This window comes from Gorilla gorilla, chromosome 16, assembly GCF_029281585.2.
Source record: "Gorilla gorilla gorilla isolate KB3781 chromosome 16, NHGRI_mGorGor1-v2.1_pri, whole genome shotgun sequence".
NCBI classification, from domain to species: Eukaryota; Metazoa; Chordata; class Mammalia; order Primates; family Hominidae; genus Gorilla; species Gorilla gorilla.
Window position 1 is genome coordinate 68265535 of NC_073240.2, and position 17721 is coordinate 68283255.

The following is a 17721-nucleotide window of genomic DNA, read 5'->3' on the forward strand; positions in this document are numbered from 1 at the left end:
GAATATTTCTGAGTAGGAGGATGACAGACCAACCTGTGTTGGGGGAAATGATTAATCCGGTGATACTGTTCAGAATCCCAGGAGATGGGGGAAGAGTAGGGGACAAAACAGCCTGGGAAGTTACATTTATTGTAGATCCAAAATCCTTTCAAAGGAATGACAACAAAAATAGTAGCTACCATTTATCAGGTTCCAGGCACTGCAGTAGGTGCTTATTTAATCATCAGAAGACAGAGAATTTCAATGATCTGTTCAAGATCACACACACAGTAAGAGGCCTTGTCAGGTTTTGAACTTCTTTCTCACTCCATATAACCTTTCCACTGCAGAATTCTGCTTGTATCCTCACCTCTGACTCTCCAGGCAATAAAGGTCTGGACTAGGATGGTGATGGTTATGGAAAAGAAGGTTGGGAGACATGTACCAAATATCCTGGCTCTTCCTTCAGATTCTTTATGCATCACAAGCCCCAGCCTGGGAGGAAGGGGAGTTGCACTCTGCATCTGTAGTGAAGAAGAAACCTCAGGGTAGCCTGCCCTTACATGTTGTCTAGTAATCATGTACTACTGGACAGTAAGCTCTTCTGCTGTGCTTTGGAGCCAAGATACATAGTATTGCTAGATCGTGCTACCACATGCCTGCCTGCCTACCTCTCTTGCTGGCTGGGGCCTGGTCTTGGTTTTTCTTGTTTATATACTATGGCAGCATCAGACAAGTTTAGAAGACAAAAATAACCTTGGAATTATGTTGTGAATTCATGGCAATCACCATGCAATTACATGCTCAGTAACCACAATGGAATTCGAGAGTGTTTACAGTTCACTTCCATGTGCAAAAGCCCATGCTTCTGGGCTTTTCAGTGTGAAGGTGAGAGCATGGCCAGCCCAGTATGGCAGGGCGAGCAGGCCTTGTGGCCATGCCCTTCCAGACAGACTAGCTAGCTGGGCCAGAACTTCTCCAAGCCAGTTCTTTTTACCCCACCAATTATTCCTGCTTAGTCCACCAGAGCCATGCTGTCCTCCAGCAGGCAAGGCCCGGAGCAACTGCCCTGAGTTGTCCTTCTCTAAGGATGGTATGACTGTCCCCTGTGCCATGTAATAATCACCTGCTTTTGCCCCAAAGCATTTATCAATGGGCAGTGTCTTTCTTAAATTACATACTTTGAAGAGTCTCTTAAGTCAGAGGGAAGAGCTATCCACCTAATCTATTTCATTTATTCATTCTCTTTTATTTAATAAACACCAAGTGCCTGTTCTGTGCTGGTATCATGCCCAAACTGGAGATTCAGAAACCAAACAGCGCCTGCCCTCAGAAAACTCCCAGTCATGGAGGGCAGATGACCAAGGGAACAACTCATGATAGGTCAGGGTGACAGAGTACAGTAGTGAGGCATATGAGGATCAAATCAATTTTCTGTTGTTAGAAAAATCCCAATGGCTACAAATGGGACGCTACAAGTGGGGTAAACAACTCAAGATGTATTAGCCTGTGGGGGCCTAACTCGTCTGTAGATGTGGACTCCACTTGCATTTAGGATGAGCAGCCTTAACTGGTGGCACTGATGATGTGACCTTCGGACACAGGACTTGATGTAAATGTTGAAGAAAAACATGCTCCCCCCATCACGTGTGAGGGGAGCATGTCACCAAAAGTGCCACGAAATCTGAGTGTGTGTGTTTGTGTGTGTGTGTGTGTGTGTGTGTGTGTGTGTGTGTGTGTGGAGAGGGAGGGAGAGAGGGATGCAGGAGAGGAAAGGAGGTCTATTCTCTGCAGAGCACTCAGTCAGCCCCAGTTCCCTTGCGTTATCTCAGAGACAGGAGGCGAGCCAGAGGCCTGATTATAATGCATGTCAGGTCACTACGATTCCTTACGGCCAGTTCCAGACCAGCAGCACCTCCTTTGCCTACTCCTTTTCCAGGTCACTGCATAAGTCTGGGTACCTAGTTGCCCAGCACCTGTGCGTCACCACAGTTCAAGAGCCAAGCCAGGCACCTTTATCTTCTATGCCCTAAGGTTGGCCATGGCCCTATATGCAGTTCTCCAAATTTCCAGCTATCTAGAGAAAAAGAGCTGATTGACTAAGGCAAATATCACATCTCAAAAAGAACATGCTATAAAACTGCCAGGATCCAGTTCTTTATCTGGTACATATTAAATTTTAAATGTTTTCAGGAAATACATAATGACAGCACTTTGGGCCTACTATCACCAATCTCTTTGGCATGGCTTTCACTGATAGACAAGCAAGATAAAGAAGAGCCGTTTCCCCCAAAGAAAGCAGCATCAAATTTCAAATGTTGGCCACCTCAAGGAGGTGGTCCATGCCCAGTGACTTGCTGCCAAAGGTTAAAGTATGGGAAGAGTGGGAAAATATCTTTACAGCAGAGAAATCTGTAAAGTTTTTTCACAAGCTTCAAAAGCCACTGTAGCCAGGTGATAACGGTTAACATCATCAGTGATAAGTCACACTGATACCATCTATCTACCCTTGATATGAAGTGAGGAAAATGGCAGTTTGCCCACGTGGTCTTCCTCTCAAAAACACATTACTACAGTCTAATCAGGAGAAAAACATCAGACAAACTGAAATTGAGAGAGATTTCACAAAATGCTTGCCCATTACTCCTCGGAACTGTTAAGATCATCAAACCACAGGGAAAGTCTGTGAAGCCGTCACAGGCCAGAGAAGCCTAAGGAGATATGACAGCTAGTTATGGTGCAGTGTCTCAGATGAGGTCCTGAAACAGAAAAAAGGAATTAGGGAAAAACTAATGAAATAGAAATAAAGTATGGATTTATGTTAATAGTAATGTAGGGCCAGGTGTGGTGGCTCACGCCGGTAATCCCAGCATTTTGGGAGGCCGAGGCTGGCAGATCGCTTGAGCTAGGAGTTCAAGACCAGCCTGGGCAACATAGTGAGACCCCTGTCTCTACAAAAAAATAATAAAGTTAACCAGGTGTGGTGGCATGCACCTGTAGTCCCAGCTACTTGGGAGGCTGAAGCAGGAGGATCACTTAAGCCCAGGAGGCAGAGGTTGCAGTGAGCCCAGATTGTGCTGCTGCACTCCAGCCTGGGTGACAGAGTGAGACCCTGTCTCAAAAAATAAAATAAAAATAAAAAGTAATGTAGCAATTTGTTCCCTTAGTTGTGACAAATGTACCACAGCAATGTAAGATGTTAACAATAGGAGAACTGGGTGTGGGGGATATAGGAACTCTCAGAATTATCTTTGCAATTTTCCTGTTAATCTACAAGTATTCCAAAATTACAAGTTTATTTAAATATCTGTTTAATATTCAGTTGTGCTCCTTTCCAGACGCTGGCAACCAGTCGCCATGCAGTGATGACCACCCAGCTAAGACACAGCAATCTCTCACTGGTTTTCCACTATGTTTTTCTCCAGATCTGTAGGGCCCATGGCATTGGCTATGATCTTGAGGTATGAAGGGTTACAGTTGGCCAGGGGTGGACCAAAGACATGCCTGTGGGTGATCTAGGTAGCTAATAATTTGGTGCCCCTTCAAATAGATATTCTTTAAATACTGGTTTGACGTGTCTGTAGAGGAAGGCCGATTGCTGCTTGGGGAAGAGCAGATACGCAACTCCACAGAAAGTAGCACATAGTCCTGGAAAGTTCTACTTCGTCCCCAATCTTACACACCCACTTTGCTAAAGCAGAAGCCATGCAAGCTCTCCAGACTTAGGAGGTATTTTGGGGACCACCTCATGATCCTGAAGCAGGCCCTGAGCTTCCTGATCCCATCCAAAGCTGCTTATCAATGAATAGCTTCTGTCTTAGTCTGCTGGGGCTGCCATAACAATATAGCACAAGCTAAATGGCTTGAACCACAGAAGCGTATTTTCTCACTGTCTGGCAGTTGGTACGTCCAAGGACAAGGCACTAGCAGATTTGGTTCCTGGTGAGGGCCTGCTTCCTGGCTTGTAAATGGCTGCCTCCTTGCGGTGTCCTCACATATGGAAGGAGAGAGAGATCTCTGTTGTCTCTTTTACAAGGTACCAGTTCCGTCAATCAGAGCATCACACCTACAGCCTCATTTAACCTTAATCACTTCCTTAGAGGCCCTAGCTCCAATACAGTCACTTGGAAGGTCAGGACACAATTCAGTCCATAGCATCCTCCTACTGATATTTGATAATTTATTTCTGAAGGGAGTTCTGATAAAAACCATTTTCTCTACTTTTGGTCTATTTCCAATGATACCGGGGGCCCCTGCATAGCTGCTTTATCCTGATGTAGCTGACTAGAGGCAAGTGCAATGCAACGTCTCCTGCCAAAAATAGAACCTCTGTTTTATGCCTAGAGACTCATGTTACTCCAGAGAAATAGTTTCATGTATTTCTACTTTGATTCAGATTTTCAAGTCTCTCACACGCAGGGCCATTCTAAGACCCTGAGTAACCCTGTACACTCTTACTTATGGAAGACCCACTTCACAGCACCTCAAACATCTTAAAATATATTCATCTCCCATATTAAATATAAGGTATATATAATGACATAAGAATTGAGTAGTAACTAGTTGATCAGATGTTTTGATTTGTAGATATTCAGTTCTACATTTATTAACTTATATTCTTTATACTTGAGACCAGTACAATTTTCAAGGATCAAATTTTATACATTCTATTTTCTTTTTCTTCTTTTTTTTTTTGAGACAGAGTCTCATTCTGTCACCAGGCTGGAGTGCAGTGGTGCAATCTTGGCTCACTGCAACCTCCGCTTCCTGGGTTCAAGTGATTCTCCTGCCTCAGCCTCCTGAGTAGCTGCGATTACGGGCACGTGCAACCATGCCTGGCTAATTTTTGTATTTTTAGTAGAGACAGGGTTTCACCATGTTGGCCAGGATGGTCTTGATCTCGACCTCGTGATCCGCCCGCCTCGGCTTCCCAAAGTGTTGGGATTACAGGCGTGAGCCACCGCGCCCGGCCCCAAATTTTATACGTTCTTAAAAAGCATGCAGACCTTCATCACGAGGCCAAATGAATAGAATGGTCTGGCTGACACTTGACAATCCCCAGCAGGCTGCCAGGCACTGTCAGGGCACATGAGACTCTTTGGTTAGATGAATTCGTGCTGTTTGCAGACACATAAAGTGGAGCTTGGATCCCCTTGCAAATTACATTAAAATTGATAAAGAGAGAATGAAGAAGCCAGATTGAACTGATTTACCTGAAATTAATTGTTGCATCTGCTACACACAATCCCTTTGGAATTAAATAGTTTTTAACCCCAAACTGATTAGATAAAACACTTCCACATACCAGAAAGTGGCTAAATCTAACTCTAGCTTTATCTGAATCTATTTATTTTATTTTATTCTAAAATATCAAAGTAGAACAACTCTGTAAAAAGGCATATTTGGCAGGGACAGTCTCCTGCCCTTCCCCCCACACAAAAGTGCTTCATTACTTTCTATTGCCTGAAATTATTATTAGAGATTTATTTCTTGGGCTTAAGACTTTGTATTTGACTGAAGTTCAAGTACCCTTGGGGTAAGTAAAGCACCAAACTTTATAAGTTATTTACTCCTTTGTCTCTGAGTTGATCAGATCTATTTCCAAGAGCAGATTTTATAGGGGAAACAGATGGCTAAGGCCGAGGGAAGCAGGTGGATGGCGCAGAGGAGAGGGTTCTACTGAGGGTCAGGGAGCTCACTGAAGACAGCTACAGAAAAGGCAGACAGAGGCCGGGTGCGGTGGCTCATGCCTGTAATCCCAGCACTTTGGGAGGCCACAGTGGGTGGATCACCTGAGGTCAGGAGTTCGAGTCCAGCCTGGCCAACATGGTGAAACTCCGTCTCTACTGAAAATACAAAAATTAGCTGGGCGTGGTGGCATGCACCTGTAATCCCAGCTACTCAGGAGGCTGAGGCAGAAGAATCGCTTGAACCTAGGAGGCAGAGGTTGCAGTGAGTCAAGATCGTGCCACTGCACTCCAGCCTGGGCCACAGAGTGAGACTCTGTCTCAAAAAAAGAAAAGAAAAGGCAGACAGAGGGGCACCGAAGACACTTCCAGCAGAGTTCCATAGACTCACCTCCAGGCCATCCATGCACAACTTAAAAAAAGATGAAAGATAAAATGAGAGAGAAGAAGAAATATAGATTGGGGCAACAGATGATGAAACAATGCAAAGAAGAAAAAGATAACAGAAGAGAAGAGAGAGGAGAAAATCCAGAGACTGAGAGAATCCACTAAAAGAGGAGGAGGGGATAATCAGAAAGAAAAGGAACAGATAGGCCGGGCACGGTGGCTCATGCCTGTAATCCCAGCACTTTGGGAGGCCAGGGCGGGCAGATCACGAGGTCAGGAGATCGAGACCATCCTGGCCAACATGGTGAAACCCCGTCTGTACTAAAAATACAAAAATTAGCTGGGTGTGTTGGCAGGCGCCTGTAATCCTAGCTATTCAGGAGGCTGAGGCAGGAGAAATGGCTTGAACCCGGGAGGCAGAGGTTGCAGTGAGCCGAGATTGCGCCACTGCACTCCAGCCTGGTGACAGAGCAAGACTCTGTCTCAAAAAAAAAAAAAGAAAGAAATGAAAAAAGAAAAGGCGCAGATAAACAGAAGTACAAGAAAAGAGGGAAGAAGTTGAGTCACAAAAATTCTCCAGCAGTATCCTTGCTTTATTTTTCCTGAGATGAGTTTTCATCTTTTCAGACCCTGGTGTCCATCCCTGGTCAGGACTCTTCACTTGCTGTCTTAATTGCCTTTTCTTGGATGGGAGGTTGGTAAGTGGTGAACCAGCATTTATGGAGTGCCTACTGCGTACTGGCCTCTGAGCTGAGCACTTTACTTCATTATCTCATTTATTCTTCATGCCTGTCCTATAAGAAGGTGTTATTTCTACCATATTACAGTGAGGACTTTAGGCTTAAAGATTTTAAGCACTTTCCCAGGGTCATACAGCCAGTAATTTTGTGGAACTGACATTTGAACCCGTAATTGTCTACAAAGTCAAGCATGATTCTTCGTCTTACACAAGGTGTCCCCTATATAAGCCCTTTTCCCCCTAAGGACTGTTTCCCACCAACTGTCTCTATTTCTAAAATATTACCAACCCAGTCAAGAAGAATTCTGGAATCCATTTCCAATATATCCCCTCTAGGTACCTCTTATGTATTCTTCAGCTGGAGAAACACAGACTTCTTTTCATAGCCCCTATGACTATCTCTACATTAAAAAGGAGAAAAAAAAGTTTAACAATTAATTTCCCTAAAATTTTATTGCCTGTTTGGGTTATGCTGAGTCTAAAAACAAGATCATTTACCCAAATTCCAGAGTAACCTGCTCCCACTCTTGGTTGAGTTTAACATGGGTGCTCGTTCCAGAAAAAGAAAGCAACATTAATAACACATCATTGTCAGTGCTACCAAAAGAAGAATCCTCAAAAGTCCTTATTCTCAGCACTGTTTTCCCATTATGATCACAGACTTTTCAAATGATGTTCTTGTCCAAAGTCCCAGGGGAAAAAAAGGGAAATGAGATCACTCTATGAGTTTATTTTTCCTTGACACATATGGGAAGGGAGCATTGTGAGTTTGTAAGCAACTTGGTGGGTCTCATTCCGGGTATTTCTCTAATGCCACTGACTTCCTAATGAAATGAAGTTGTAATGAAAGCCATATGGAGAAAGGCGTCATGTTTACTGCCTGCACCAGTGTGGGGCAGGGCTAGTGTCACACATACATAGGCAGTGTGCCACCATCCTAAATAGCTCCACAGTCACCAGCAATCATTTCCTCTGGCCAGGGTACTGCCATGGTGGGAATCATCTGAGCTGCTCACAAATATTCTGATTCTCCTCCTTCCAGGCACATAACAAAACTGTATTTCCTCAGCCCTCCTCCTGAAGTTGGGCATGGCCACATAACTTGCTTTGGCCAGTGAAATATAAGCAGAGGTAATACGTGTCCTTGTTATGCAGAAGCCTGTAGGAGCCACTTCCTGAGTTGCCATATCCTTTTTCCTGCCTTGGAAATCATGGAAACACATTGAGACAGAGCCTCCTTCAGCCTGGGTCCCTGCGTGTACTCACAGTGATCAAAGACCCATACCAACTCACGTGGGAAATGGAGCAGGACCAAGAACTGCAACTTTCATTGTTAGAAACAACCAGTAATTTTGTTGAATTACTGCAACATAACCCAGCCTAATCAGGTTATACTGAAATTAGTATCAAAAGAAGATGCTCCTAAAACAGAAACCTAAAATTTTGGTACTGGCTTGGTAGTCAGGCAATGAGTGGCTGGGAAACTATTAACGGAAAGCAGAAGGATGACAATTCATGAAGTGAATTTATGAAATTATGAAGTGAAATTATGAAGTGGTGAAATATTTGGCAAAACTAATACCTGCAATTACTTGGAAGGCAAATAATATACCTAATGTACCTACAGCTCTAGGAGAAACAGTTGGAAATTTTAGTGTTAATGGTGTATATTAGGTATTGCCGACTGCATTTGGCAAGGTATTATACAAAAAATATGAGCTTCTGAATCAGACATCTTGCAAGCAGAAAGGAAAGGGAATAGAGAGATCTCAGAAATTTGGCACTTTGCAAAATGGGAAAAGCTGAACTGATTTTAAACCTCAAAAATGAGACTTTTAAAAATTGAAGAGGCATTTATTTACACAACCAAAGCCAATTAAAACTCAGCCTTGCAATATGAGTCAAATTAAATGTATGACTATAACCTACTATTAAAACCTCTTAATTAAAGTATCTCAGAGTATGAATCCAACAAAGATGATGGCATCCAGTACTGTATTAGTCTGTTCTCATGCTGCTATGAAGAAATACCTAAGACTGGGTAATTTATAAAAGAAAGAGGTTTAATTGACTCCCAGTTCTGCATGGCTGGGGAGGTCTCAGGAAACTTACAATCATGGCGGAAGGGGAAGCAAACACATTCTTCTTCACAAAATGGCAGGAGAGAGAAGTGCCGAGCAAAGGGGGAACATCCCCTTATAAAATCATCAGATCGAGTGAGAACTCACTCACTATCATGAGAACAGTATAAGGGTAACCACCCCCATGGTTCAGTTACCTCCCACTGCGTTCCTCCCATGACACGTGGGGATTATGAGAACTACATCAAAAATAAAATTTGGGTGGGGACACAGCCAAACCATATCAAGTACATATTTTCATTTAGAAAGACTCTCTCAGGAAAAAGAGAACAGAACAAAAGGGTAAAAAGAAAAAGGGTATAGCTCTCCTACTGAAGCCTCATAGGCTTAAGATAACTGAAATTAAGAGAGAGGCATAGAAGCAAGAAAGCAAAGAAATACAGAAAATTTAAGAAGTATCTAGGAAAGAACTCCATGTTGTAGCTATTGCTACTTGTAGCTGACTGAAATCAAACAGATTAGAAACCAAGTTCTTGAAAGAACTCAATGTCAAGAGAAATCTCAGTCTGGATTAAAAGAGACTGTTGCTGCTTAAGACTTAAAACAACCCTTGGGCCCTCAACTATTTACAGGCAGGAAGTGGGTGAGAAAGTTTTAAAATTGCTAAGGATGGCTTGTGCCTGTAATCCTAGCTGCTCAAGAGGTTGAGGCAGGAGGACCGCTCACTTGAGGCCAGGAGTTCAAGACCAGCCTGAGCAACATGGCAAGATCCCATCTCTTAAAAAGTTGCTGAGGAAAATATAATCTCTAATATCCACTTCAGATGTGGCCCAAGGACAATTATGGAAAAGAAATAAAATCTCAGAAGGCAGAGTCAAGGACCACAAAGAATAGTGTCTAAGCTCATGAAGCAATTGGGATCAGAACTAATCAAGGAACATTTCCCACCCAGAGGATAGGGGCCCTGAAAATGTCTGCCCTGTGGGATTTCAGAATTACTATAAAGCCCTGTCTTCTGTTTCTCTCTCATTGTTTCTCTTTCCAAATGCAAGTATTTATTGCAGTTACCCAGTCCTGTTCCACCAGTTTTTGAATAGTGAGGACTGAATACATAATTTTGTTTTTTTTCTTTATAGTTCATGGCTTTTCAGATCAAGAGAGCCAGACCTGATCTAGAAGATATCATGGATCACCCATAGTTATTTCTATTTGATAGCATTTTATACCTTGTTAAATATTTTCACACATTTTGTTTCATTCTTGCAGTAACTTTGAAAGGTAGACATTTTCATTCTGATATTGTAAATGAGGAAGCTGAGACTTAAAATGTTAAATCACTTTGCAAGTTTACTAGCAAAAAAGTTATTTATTATGGTGCTTTCTAATAACTAGCTTGAAAAGAATTTTACACAGAAGTAAAATTTTAAATATCATCGAGCGGGGAGAAAGATGGATAAACACGAACAAAAAGATTTATAACCTAAGATGCTACGTGGAAAACGGGCCTGAGTAGGGCAGTAATGGGGAATCTGATAGCCAGGGAGTAACACATGAGCATATTGTCAAGGGAGATTCTGGGGTACATAAGTAGACTGCAGTTGCCTGGGGAAAATGTTGTTAACATTGAGGTTTACTTTGGTGAGCTGCCTAAGGGTAGACTCTTACATCTCTCACATATAAAATAAAATACGGAATTGTTTTATGGGATAAGAAAAAACAGCTTTGTGTAAGCCTTTCATTTCTGTTGTTTCTTCTGGATAAGAGCTAAGAACACTCCTGGTCACCTTTCTTAGAAAGTTATAAATGTCCTGCCAAACCTAGACATTCTGACCATGACAATGTAGCTTGTAACCAACTAACTCTGTCACTAAAAATGATTATAAAGGCTGGTTTGAGATATATATAAAACAACTGCTTGAAGGCATTGAAGGGCAACTAAAACAGTCCTTAAAAGAACAGAAGGGCCAGGCACGGTGGCTCACGCCTGTAATCCCAACACTTTGGGAGGTTGAGGTGGGTGGATCACTTGAGGCCAGGAGTTCGAGACCACCCTAACCAACATAGCGAAACCCCATCTCTACTAAAAATACAAAAATTATCTGGGCGTGATGGCCCATCCCTGTAATCCCAGATACTCTGGTGGCTGAGGCACAAGAATCATTTGAACCCAGAAGTTGGAGGTTGCAGTGAGCCAAGATCGCGCTACTGCGCTCCAGCCTGGGTGAGAAAGCAAGACTCCATCTCTAAAAAAAATAAAGAAAGAAAGAACAGAAGCATCTAAGGTGAGTGTCATATTCCCCCAAGTTTTAAAGGACATTTACAAATGTGTTAGGAAATAAATCTAAACAGATTTTTTTCTTGACCTCATGACCTTGATCTCTTGACCTCGTGATCTGCCCGCCTCGGCCTCCCAAAGTGCTGGGAGGCAACAAAGCCTGGAGTTCAAAACTGTCAAACTGTTTGAGACTTGAGATCCAAAATCCTAGAACAAGGGTGATCAAAGGGAAGTGAGCCCCAAAAATTTGTGTGTGGATGCCGTTTAAATCCCTAATTGACTCATACCTGGTGGAATGAACAGCTTAAGACTCCAAGAAATCCAGAGGAAAAATATAACAGTAGCTGGGAGGCTAAAGATCTGGCAGATATTTCAAAAGTCACATAATGTTAGGAGTTCATGTCCTGCTAAATTGAAAGGGTCCTAATAAACACCTCAAGCTTCCAGTGGAGACTTCAAAAGGACCAAACTCTAGGAGTAAGGACACTTCCCTAGGAGAAAAAACTAAACACAAAGCATGAAGGAAAACCTTTAAATAGACCAGGTCCAGCAACAGCTAAAATCAACCCTTAGTCCAGGCATAGTGGTTTATGCCTGTAATCCCAGGCATGGGATTGGGAGGCTGAGGTAGGTAGATTGCTTGAGCCCAGGAGTTCGAGACCAGCCTGGGCAACATGGCAAAACCCTGTCTCCACAAAAAATACAAAAATTAGCAGGGCATGGTGGCACACACTTGTAGTCTTGACTACTTGGAAGGCTGAGGTGGGAGAATCTCTTAGGCCTGGGAAGTCGAGGCTACAGTGAGCTGTGATCATGCCACTGCATCCCAGCCTGGGCAACAGAGTGAGACCCAGTCTCAAAAAAAAAAAAACTTTTAAATACAAAAATAAAATAAAATCAGGGGCTGGGTGCTGTGGCTCATCCCTGTAATCCCAGCACTTTGGGAGGCCAAGGCAGGTGAATCACAAGGTCAGGAGTTTGAGACCAGCCTGGTTAGCATGGTGAAACCCTGTCTCTACTAAAAATACAAAAAAAAAAAAAAATAGCTAGGGATGGTGGTGCGCACCTGTAGTCCCAGCTACTTGGGAGGCTGAGGTAGGAGAATTGCTTGAACTCAGCAGGCAGAGGTTGCAGTGAGCCGAGATCATGCCATTGCACTCCAGCCTGGGTGACAGAGTGAGACTCCATCTCAAAAAAAAAAATTAATAAAATAAAATAAAATCAACCCTTGATATATCAAGATGAGCTGTCAGTACTCTACTGGTCTGCCAAAAACAAAAATTTAACCCTCTTTGAAGGAAGATATTATCTAGAGCTGCTACAATTTTCCATCTTTAATGACCATCATCCAATAAAAAAAATAAGGTATACTAAAAGAAGGACCACATCATTGAAAACAAAGGGGAAAAAAATAGAAAAAGATCCACAGGTGATTCATATATTGGAGTTATGAGACAGGGACTCATAACTCCACCGATCCCGGCCACTCTTCAACATAATCTATGAAAGCTAGAAGACGATGGGAACATAATTTTAAAGTATTGAAAGAAAAGTCTCTGCCAACCAAGCATTCTATTTCCAGCAGGAATAGAGTTTAAAGACAGGGACTTTAAAATAGCTAGGACTAATATGTTCAAGAAAACATATATGTTTGTAATATATTCATGTCACCAAAGACCTAGAATCAGTTTTTTAACCCAAATGGAAATTCTGGAACCAAAAATTAGTGTGACAAAATTAATAATTTAATATATGAATTTAATAGGTTATCAGAACAAATGACTAGCGAACTAGAAAACAAGCCAGTAGAAAAAAATTCCAGCTTACACACAGAGGGAGAAAATGATGAAAATGTAGAAAAAGTCTTCAGAGATACATGCAACATGGAGGAAACAATCTAACTTTCCTGCAATTAGTGCCCCACAAGGAGAAGAGGGAGTGATTTTAAATAAATACTGGCTGAGAATTTCCTACAACTAGTGAAAGACATCAAAACACATATCCAACCTCATTCAAAAGCACTAAAACCTCAGGCAAGATAAATATAAGGAAAATCACACCTGGGAACATCATGATTTTGCTCCTGAAAATTGAAGAGCAGTAGAAAATCTTTTTTTTTATTTTTATTTTTGAGATGGAGTCTCACTCTGTCACCAGGCTGGAGTTCAGTGGCGTGATCTTGGCTCACTGCAACCTCCACCTTCCGGGTTCAAGCAGTTCTCCTGCCTCAGCTTCCTGAGTAGCTGGGACTACCGGCATGCGCCACCATGCCCAGCTAGTTTTTGTATTTTTGGTAGAGTCGGGGTTTCACCGTGTTGGTCAGGATGGTCTCGATCTCTTGACCTCATGATCGGCCCACCTCAGCCTCCCAAAGTGCTGGGATTACAGGCATGAGCCACCGCGCCCGGCCAAGAAACAGAAAATCTTAAAAGTAGCTAGAAAAAAAAAATTACTTTACCTTCAAATGAGCAATAAGACTGCTAGCTAAGTTTTCTTTTTTTTTTTTTTTTTTTGAGACAGAGTCTTGCACTATCTCCCGGGCTGGTGTGATCTCGGCTCACTGCAACCTCCATCTGCCAAGTTCAAGCAATTCTCCTACCTCAGCCTCCTGAGTAGCTGGGACTACAGGTGCGTGCCACCATGCCTGGCTAATTTTTTTTTTTTTGTATTTTTAATAGAGACAGCATTTCACCATGCTGGCCAGGCTGGTCTCAAACTCCTGACCTCGTGATCTGCCCGCCTCGGCCTCCCAAAGTGCTGGGATTACAGGCGTGAGCCACCTATCCTGGCCACTTTTCAACCTAATCTATGAAAGCTAGAAGACAATGGGAACATAATTTTAAAGTATTGAAAGGAAAGTCTCTGCCAACCAAGCATTCTATTCCTAGCAGGGAAAAAAGATCCAATAAATAATCCCACATATCCCTGGATATGAAACCTCTGTGAACTTGTTCTGCGTATGGGGAGTTGATGCCCGATCATTACTAATGCTCCTTCTCAATACGGAACTATTTTTAAAAGGGGGATATAAAATTATGAAATGGGAACCACTTATTAGAAAGGATTTGTTATATTTGTGTTAACCATAGGTCCCTAGAATAGCACTGTCCAATAGAAATATAATGAAAACCACTAATGTAAACCACAGAGATAATTCAAAATTTTCTTGGAGCAACGTTTTTTAAAAGTAAAAGAAATAGGTGAGGTTAATTTTTAAAATATATTTTATTTAATCCAGTATATTGAAAATATTGTCATTTCAGCATGTAATCAGTATGAAAATTATTGAGATAGTCCTACTTTTTTTGTACTAAGTCTTTGAAAGCTATGACACATCTCAATTTGTACTACTAGCATTTCAACTTCTCAGTTGCCCCATGTGGCTATTGGCTACCATATTGGACAGCACAGTAAGGGATGCAAGAGATGTACTAGGCAGTGGTTCTCAACCCTAGATGCCCATGAGAGTGACCTCAGTGAGGAGCTTTAAAGAATGCAGATGATGGCCAGGCACAGTGGCTCACGCCTGTAATCCCAGCACTTTGGGAGGCCAAGGCGGGTGGATCACCTGAGGTCAGGAGTTTGAGACTAGCCTGACCAACATGGTGAAACCTCATCTCTACTAAAAATACAAAAATTAGCCAGACGTGGTGCCATGCGCCTGTAGTCCCAGCTACTTGGGAGGCTGAGAAAGGAGAATTGCTTGAACCCAGGAGGTAGAGGTTGCAGTGAGCCAAGATCGTGCCACTGCACTCCAGCCTGGGTGACCGAGTGAGACTCTGTCTCAAAAACAAACAAAAGAATGTAGATGCCCATGCAGGGCTGCGATTAGGGTAAGGCAAGTGAGGCACTCTTCCTGAGCACAAAACTTAAGGAAACACACACACACACACACACACACAACCCTCATTAATATAAGTAATATTTTAGTGCAATATTTTAACAATCAAAATTACTGCAAAAAATTCATTAGGAATAAAATATCAAAATTTTTAATGAAAACGGGACCAGATTACTGATTTTTTCCTTTGCCTTGGGCTCCAATATGACTCAGCATGGCCCTACGCCCGTGGCCCACCTGAGACCAAATAAATCAGCATTTCTGGAAGTAGGGCCCAGGCATTAGACGACTCTAATGTGCAGCCAGCATTGGCAGCCACTGTTTAGCCACTGTCTGTACTAAAGCTCAGATTTCTTGATAAAGTGGGAAGTTGATGAATAGTCCTAATTCTGGCATGTGATTTCTTTTACCAAAGCCCCAAAATATAGTTTCCTTTTTTGAGCTTCCAGTGATGGGAAGTTCACAACCTCACAGGGCAGACATTTCCACTGTTGGACAACTCCAGGGTTACCTCTTATTTATTTGGAGAAAACTGTTACAAGATAATTTTCAAAAAAAAAAAAAAAAAAAGGTAAAGCCATGCCTCTCCTACAGATGTAAAAATAAACACATGATAAAGATTTTATTTAACAGAACTGCCAGGCACAGTGGCTCATGCCTGTAATCCCAGCACTTTGGGAGGCTGAGGCTGGGAGGATCACTTGAGCCCAGCAGTTCGAGACCAGCCTAAGCAACAAGGCGAAACCCTATCTCTACCAAAAAACATATACAAAACTTAGCTGGGTGTGGTGGCACATGCCTGTGGTCCCAACTACTCAGGAAGCTGAGGTGGGAGGATCACCTGAACTTGGGGACATCGAGGCTGCAGTGAGCTGTGATTGAGCCACTGAACTCCAACCTGGGTGACAGAGTGAGACCCTGTCTCCAAAAAACAAAACAAACAAAAAGAGGGAACTAGGCAGATATTATAACGGGTTCAAAAGAGAATCCCAAAACAGACATCTTTATAGATCAGGAATATTGAAATTTGCACATGGAGGCAAAATAGGTTTTTCCACAAGGGGAACAGGAAAGGGAAATCAACTGAGCCTTTATCAGACTAGACAGAATTTGCTTGTCTATCAGTTACCTATACTTTACAGAATTGTAAAATATCTCCCATAGAATCAATCTGATAAGGCAGCAGGGAGTGCTATAGACCAGCAATCCCCAACCTTTTTGGCACCAGGGACCGGTTTCATGGAAGACAATTTTTCCATGGACGTGGAGGTGGGTAGAGGGAGTATGGTTTCAGAATGAAACTGTTCCACCTCAGATCATCAGGCATCAGTTAGATTCTCATAAGGAGCATGCAACCTAGATCCCTTGTTTGTACAGTTAACAATAGGTTTCCCGCTCCTAGGAGAATCTAATGCCACCGCTGATCTGACAGGAGACGGAGCTCTGGTGGTAATGCTTGCTTGCCTGCTGCTTACCTCCTGCTGTGTGGCCCGGTTCCTAACAGGCCACAGACCTGTCTGAGACAGATCTGGTACCAGTCCGCAGCCCAGGGATTCAAGACCCCTGCTATAGACAACACATAGTTTCCCACTGAAGTACAAATTATTTTCCACATAACAAATTGCTACCATATATACATATATAATTTTTTTTTTTTTTTTTTTTTTTAGACAGAGTCTCGCTCTGTCGCCCAGGCTGGAATGCAGTGGCGTGATCTCGGCTCACTGCAAGCTCCGCCTCCCAGGTTCACGCCATTTTCCTGCCTCAGCCTCCCCAGTAGCTGGGACTACAGGCGCCCGCCACCACACCCGGCTAATTTTTTGTATTTTTAGTAGAGACGGGGTTTCACTGTGTTAGCCAGGATGGTCTCGATCTCCTGACCTCGTGATCCGCCTGCCTCGGCCTCCCGAAGTGCTGGGATTACAGGTGTGAGCCACCGCGCCCGGCCAATTTTTTTTTTTTGAGACGGAATTTTGCTCTTGTTGCCCAGGCTGGAGTGCAATGGCGTGACCTTGGCTCACTGAAACCTCTGCCTCCCAGGTTCAAGCGATTCTCCTGCCTCAGCCTCTGAAGTAGCTAGGCCACCATGCTACTTTTCACCATACAACATTTCACCATGTTGGCCAGGCTGGCCTCCTGGGTGAGGTCAGGAGTTCAAGATCTTGGCTCACTGCAACCTCCGCCTTCCGGGTTCAAGCGATTCTCCCGCCTCAGCCTCCCAAAGTGCTGGAATTACAGGCGTGAGTCACCGTGCCCAGCCTCCCCTATATTTTTTTAACCCATCACTCTTAGAACAGTGGTTTTCAAATTTTGATGTACACAAGAATCATCCAAGAAGTAAGGTAAAAGACAGAGTGCCTGCCAAGTCTTCTGAGCTTGCATGATGCCCATGAAAATGCCTTTTTAACAAGCACACTAGATGATTCTGATGCAGGTGTTCTGAGGATCATACTCAAAAAGCACGGTTCTAGAACATATTTACTCCAAATTCTAGAGGCAGCCTTTTCAAATGTGTTCTCATAATATCTGAAGGTAGCTCTAGATTTCAAATCAAATCAATCTTAGTAGTCTTTCTGTGCCAGTAACATTTTCTGTACTTTGTTTCTGAGATAATATACTATTTCTTTTCTCCCCATTCAAATTTTACAGGAAAGGCAAGGAACTGTCTTTATATTATATGAGCACCTGAAGAGACACAAGTTGGGAATGTTGTGAGTATGAAGTGTATCTGT

General features: G+C 42.8%; 1 protein-coding gene and 1 long non-coding RNA gene across 23 annotated transcripts in view; one reads left to right on the plus strand and one right to left on the minus strand.

The window, feature by feature from the left end:
- IQCH (IQ motif containing H) overlaps nucleotides 1-17721 on the plus strand; it is a 247006-nt gene that overhangs the window by 217990 nt on the left and 11295 nt on the right. For 15 of the 22 annotated variants that reach the window (XM_031002514.3, XM_031002516.3, XM_031002517.3 and 12 more), the window contains 2 exons: nucleotides 3318-3440; nucleotides 17639-17700. In XM_031002514.3, coding sequence (XP_030858374.3) covers nucleotides 3318-3440; nucleotides 17639-17700 — 185 coding nt within the window. The remainder of the gene's footprint in view (nucleotides 1-3317; nucleotides 3441-17638; nucleotides 17701-17721) is intronic. The other 7 variants (XM_031002515.3, XM_031002518.3, XM_055362693.2 and 4 more) reach the window with 1 other exon arrangement.
- Nucleotides 1-17721, minus strand: part of LOC109023504 (uncharacterized) — a 114938-nt gene that overhangs the window by 65604 nt on the left and 31613 nt on the right. The window lies entirely within an intron of this gene.